The following is a 5,810-nucleotide window of genomic DNA, read 5'->3' on the forward strand; positions in this document are numbered from 1 at the left end:
CCTGCCCTGTGACCACCCCCCCCCCCACCCCCCGCCAGGCACCCAGGATCCTACGCCAAGGCCACGCCCCCAGGGCCAGGCATGGTGACCTCACACAGGCTGGTTCTGTCCACCCTGGGGCTCATGTGGCAGGAAGAAGCTATTTGAAGGCAGATGGACGGACTGTCATAGTCAATACCACCAGGGTTCCCAGGGCCTCTCAGACCTACTGCCCACCTCCCTCCACACCTTCCAGGGCAGCAGTTATGCTCTGCGCCGGCCCCCGCACCCTTCAGGGCTGCCCTCTGGTGGGAAGGAGCCCGCACGCACCAGCCGCCCCAGGGAGGAGGCGCCCTCCAGCCTTTTCCTCACCTCCCGGCTCAGGGCTGTAAATAGGATGCAGATGGCAAATGCACAGACATTTACCACAAATTGCAGGTGGGTGACAGTCCTTAGGGGGGGCCTCTGGGGAGAATGTCAGTTTTTAAAAAAGGAGCTAAGCATGGTGGGGCCCCTCCATCCGGCTTGTCCGAGAGAAGCCGGCTCGGTGAGTGTCACAGAGGAGATGAGTGACAGGCCCAGGGCAGAGGGACTCAGAATGAGCCGGGGAAGGGGGGGGGGGGTCGGTCACCCTTGCCCCTTCTGCTGGGTTAGAACATTATTCCATGAGCATTACCTTAATTTTTTTAATGAGTCACCTTAAAAGACCAGTTCTATTCTAACAAGGGTATAGGGGGCTCATCTGGCCCCCCAGGTGCCTGCTCCCCACCCCTCCCCACCCCCAGTGGACGCAGGGCCCAGCCCACATCAGTCCAGCACAAAGTCCTGCCTGAAGGGGTGTGGGGGTGCTTGGTGGGGACTCACAGTCACCCACACAGCACCCGTCTGCAGAGGCGGGTCCCAGGCCCCAGGGAAGTGCACAGCCCCTGCAGCCAAGCTGCTGGAAACCAGAGAACCCGTCCTCTCTCCTCCACAGACCTGCAGGCTGCTGGGCACAGAAGGCTGCTCTTCCCGCCACCCAGCCCCTTCCCGCCACCCTTCCCATTCGTTCTGTCGCACCTCCAGGGCCCCTGGATCCTCACCTGTAACCAGGTGTGAGGAGGCGGCAGCAGCATTCGGGTGCCTGCATTGTCTCAACCACCCTCCCCCTTTCCCAGAAACCTGCACGCACACCAGCACCCTGAGGACTTCTAACTTAATATTCTAGGCACAAAGCCCGGGTGGCACAGACCAGGCACTGACCTCAGTTCCTGGGGCCACTAGTGAGCACAGGGCTGCTGCTGGAGCTGTGTCAGGGCCAGCGCGCAGCGTTCAGGGCTGCGGCCACGGCCCTGGCCATGGTCACAGGCAGCAGCTGTGGCCACAGGCAGCTGCTGGGCCCTGGCCACCTGGGCAGCATCAAGGGACCTGCCACCCAAGGGAAAGGCAGGGAAACCCCGGAAAGCAAACACTAATGAGGAAAAACTCCTGGAAGGAGACCAATTTAATTTTTCTTTTCCCCTTTGACCCCTTTCTCTTCTGTCCAAAGGGAGACCCTTAACTGCAGCCGCGATGGGGACACTCCCTGTTACAAGCGGCTGCGGCGCCAGGGCCCTCTGCTCTTTATCACACATTGCGCCTTCCTTTCCCCGAGTCTCTGAAAAGGGTAAGTGATTACAATTCTGTTATCTTCTAAATTAAATAAAGGTGAAGTTGACTGGGCTGCAGCCGTCTGCACAGCAGTTTAACAATTGGGGCGACAGCATAACTACTGGGCAATTTTTTTGCACAATTCAAAAGTCATTTTTTTCTTTTTTTTTTTTGCCAAGGAATCAGTCTAACAAACATCCCACTGTTGCTGAAAATAATGTCTTTTCCCAAATCTTCTAGGAATAAAACACTTTTAATGTATTTGTCATTAAATACAATTTTGAAAGTGACAATTTAAAGAGCGATTGAGAAGAGTCCCACATCCATCATGGGCTCGTGGTTCTAATATCAGAAACAGATCAGAAAAAGCACTGAGAATACGGAAAACAAGTGTGTGTGTAGATGGCTGTGTTACACTACTGCACCTGCTTCAAGTTAGCAGCTTGAATAGCACCTTAACCAGGTGCAGGCCCTGCCAGGCACAGACCCCCCCACACCTCCCCACCCCAGCACAGGCCCTACCAGGCACAGTCTCTAGGCATGCGCACTGCTGCCCAGGGCCTCCTGGAAACTGTCAGAGGTGCCTTTGAAGGCTCCCTCCCACAGCCCTGGTGAAAGTGGCCTTTCACTCCCACGGTGCCCTTTCTTGACTGGGGGTGGGGAGTAGGGGGTGGTCACAAAGCTGTTGTTTTAGTTTGTAATTGACAAGGGTCACAGTAACGGGCCAGAGGTCACAAACACCCATCCACCTCCACTGAGGGTCCAGCCTCACCTGACCTTTACTCAACCCAGACACCACCCAGGCTGTGTCCTCACAGAGGCGAGGGAGCCGGGTCCCACACCAGCCCTGCCCTGCCCTGGCCCAGCCCAGGCTCTTTCCTCAAACCGGGTGTCCAGGAACCCGTCCAGCTGAGTGCTGCCCAGCTTGCACCTGCAACCCAGTAGGCTCCCTTGGTCTCTTCCTGTTTGGGGGATGTTGGGTCCAGGTGGCTGCAGGGGAGACGTCCTCCGCAGGCCCAGCCGGCGCCAGAGAACAGCAGTGGGGCAGGCGTCTGGTGACTCGCCCTCACCCCCTGGAGGTGCAGGCCTCGGTCTGGCGTGTGCGCTGTGATAGGCCTCCAGTGGGGTCTCCAGCCCCTGCAGCCCCCTGCTCCCCAGTCAGGAGGCCATCAGGAGGGCAGAGCCCCTGCCTGGTCCCAGGGGGCAGCTGTGCAGGGTTTGCTGAGCTCCTCTGGGTGCAGAGCAGCGTCCATGCCCATGAGGCCTCCAGACACGTGTGGGCGAGGCCAGCTGTCTCCCTGCCACCATGTCATCAGACTGCCTCGGTTTCCCCCTTCCTTCCCTTCATCCGATAGTAGGAGCCGCTGAAGTGCCAGAGGCGGGGGGACTGATTCCATTCTCTCCAGACAGACCTAGAGCAGAAGTCTGGAAGGTGCACACTCCAAAGGGGTCTCCAGGACACAGCAGGGAGGAGGGGAGCCTGGCGGGAGGGGAGGAGGGAGCCTGGCGGGAGGGGAGGAGGGGAGCCTGGCAGGAAGGGACCGCTGGGTCCAATGCTCTGACACAGTCTGCGCCCCTTCAGGGGGGAAGCTGAGTGGCTGGCGGCGTGCGGCCCTGGCCTGGCTGTGGGTGTGCTGTGTGGGCAGCGGGGCCCACCCCATGTCCCCGGGTCCACGCTGTGGGCTTCCTCTCTGGACAGGTGACTTCAGAGTTTACCAAGAGGCCCTTCGACAGGTGAGCCTTTGAAAGCATCTGCACTCGCCTGCTGCCCAGTGTGTGGCTGGCGGGTGCTCAGTGGGCAGGAATGCGCTCACAGGGCCCGGGGCTGGATGCGAACAGCAGCAGCAAGCTCACCCCAGGCAGGGGAGGAGGGCAGGTAGGAGCGCGAGGAGCAGGGAGACTGGGGGCCGCTCCTCCGGCTCCTCCCAGCGTGCTCCACAGTCCTTCATCCGACGCTACCCCACTGTCCCCGCAGTCACTCGGGACCGACCCTGCTCTTTGTACACCCAAACCACCCGTGTCTTTAAGACGCCAGAGAAAGGACCCCTGTAAGCGCCCCCCAGCGGCCACAGGGTGTGCAGGACTCTGCATCTGGGGGAGCTTCAGGGGAGCAGACAGCCAGCCAAGGGAGAACTGCAGAGAGGAAACAGCGACAGGAATCTGACCGAGTTACAAGGGAACCCAATGGAGATGAGGGAGACACAGCAGCGCGGCCCAGCGAGCCGAGAGACGGATGGCGCAGTGAGGAGAGGAAAGTGTCTCGGGACTGGAGGATGGAGGATGACCAGGGCCGCGCCAGCCCCCGGCCTGCATTCCTGCCCATCCTGCTCGCGGCCCCACTGGCGACTGGCAGACAGGCCCAGCCCAACTGGAGGTGTGCAGGTTCCACGGGCATCTGAGCACGTCATCAGCAGGTGCACAGGATGCTCCTGCCCCTCCCGAGGCGGACGCACCACAGACAGACAGGTCCGCGACCAGGCAGCCCAGTGAGTGCCTGCTGCTCAGTGCCCGCTGCTCAGTGCCAGGCTGCTCTGCGCCTGTGTTCTGCTGAACTTCCTCGGAGGAGTGTCCCTGTCAGCCCTGGGGAGGCGGCACGTGCTTCTCGCTGCGCCCCACGCTTAACCGTTCAAAACTAAGGAAGGACAGTTAGTGTCAAAGGGGTTAAAACAAGTGCCGTTTGAGCATTTCAAAAAGACCCGAACACCTATGATTCCGCAGACAGGGAGTAACTAAAAGAAATAAAAAGCCATTCAGTTGCCAGGGTGACGTGTTCAGGAATAGACATGAAGGAAACCCATTTCTCAAAGGGTGCCCAGGTCCGAGAGGCCGGTCTGCCCCCTGCCCGCCCACTCGCGCCTGCTCTGGGCCTGGTGAGATGGGAGAGGTAGGGTGTGAACGCAGGACTGATGAAGATTGAAGGCCATTTTCTCCCCCTGGAGACCAGCCTGATTGGAACGAATTGAGGAGAACAAAGCGGCCCCTTCCTCTCCTTGGGAGCAAACCTGCTCCGTGTCTGTCTCTGCAGCCGGGTCTGCTCCCCGCAGGAAGGGGCGGGGCAGTGACAAAGCCCTGCTGGGGAGATGGTCCCCCGAGTCACTGCCCACCAGAGCCCCGTTACTGGTGCTGCCGGCCGGATGAGCGAGAGGCCGGGCTGGAGGGCAGGGAGCTGCCGCTGGGGGCCTGCAGGGCGCGGGGCTCAAGCAGCTAACTGGCCAGGCTGGTGTCCCCTGTCCCCGGCTCCTCACTGTTTGCCTCCTCCAGGCTGCTCTGCTGCCCGGGGCACTCGACGTGAACACAGTGGAACACCTCATTTCCTGTGTTGTGTGTTCCAACCATTTGGATGAAGGAGGCAGGCTGTCTTTCAAAAGTGACCGGCTGCCAGGACTTGCAGGAGACTTCAGTTCTGTCGGCCCTCGCTGGTTTCCTCCTTCAGGCTGCTCTGCTGCTCCGGACACTCGAAGTGGACACAGTGGAACACCTGGTGGGAGAAGGCAAACGCCATGAGTGACGGTCAGTGTCCACCCTGGGGCTGCCCTGTCCTGCCCAGCCCTGGGCTGCCACCGGGAGCGGGAGGGCGTCCGGCTTGCCTGCCCTGTGCACCCAAACCAGAGCTCTTTGGAGCTCTTCTTCTTCTTTTTTTTTTTTTTAATATATTTTATTGAAATTTTACAGAGAGGAAGGGAGAGGGATAGAGAGCCAGAAACATCGATGAGAGAGAAACATCGATCAGCTGCCTCCTGCACGCCCTCCACTGGGGATGTGCCCACAACCAAGGTACATGCCCTTGACCGGAATCGAACCCGGGACCCTTGAGTCCGCAGGCCGACGCTCTATCCACTGAGCCAAACCGGTTCTGGCCGGAGCTCTTCTTTTTAACTCGTTAATTACTTCCTGCTTTGGGCAGTTGGGTTAAAAGTCTAGGGGGCAACGTGGACTATGGAACTGGTGGTGAAGATGCTAAAAACCTCTGAGTTGTACACTTTCAATAGGTGACTTGTATGGTATGTGAACTATCTCAATAAAGTTGTTACTTACAAAAAAGCCACAGGGTATCACCCCAGGGGAGGACCCAGGCTCATCTCCTAGGGTGCAAACCAGCCCCTCCCTCTCTAGCCTCCTCTGGGAGCCTCATTATATGCTGGGGAGGGACTTCACCTGCCATGCCTGGGCCAACCTGCAGCCAATGCCTCACCCGAAGGAGC

The 5,810-nt window shown here is 59.3% G+C and overlaps 1 protein-coding gene across 3 annotated transcripts in view; it reads right to left on the minus strand.

Annotated features, from left to right (window-relative positions):
* Positions 1-4,269: 4,269 nt before the first annotated feature.
* BTBD9 (BTB (POZ) domain containing 9) overlaps positions 4,270-5,810 on the minus strand; it is a 433,633-nt gene continuing 432,092 nt past the window's right edge. For all 3 annotated transcript variants that reach the window (XM_014545711.1, XM_014545709.1, XM_014545712.1), the window contains exons 11-12: positions 5,021-5,086; positions 4,270-4,848 (exon numbers count right to left, since the gene is read on the minus strand). In XM_014545711.1, the coding sequence (XP_014401197.1) occupies positions 4,813-4,848; positions 5,021-5,086 (102 nt within the window). In that variant the 3' untranslated portion in view covers positions 4,270-4,812. The remainder of the gene's footprint in view (positions 4,849-5,020; positions 5,087-5,810) is intronic.

Source organism: Myotis brandtii, unplaced genomic scaffold (genome assembly GCF_000412655.1).
Source record: "Myotis brandtii unplaced genomic scaffold, ASM41265v1 scaffold420, whole genome shotgun sequence".
Classification (NCBI taxonomy): Eukaryota; Metazoa; Chordata; class Mammalia; order Chiroptera; family Vespertilionidae; genus Myotis; species Myotis brandtii.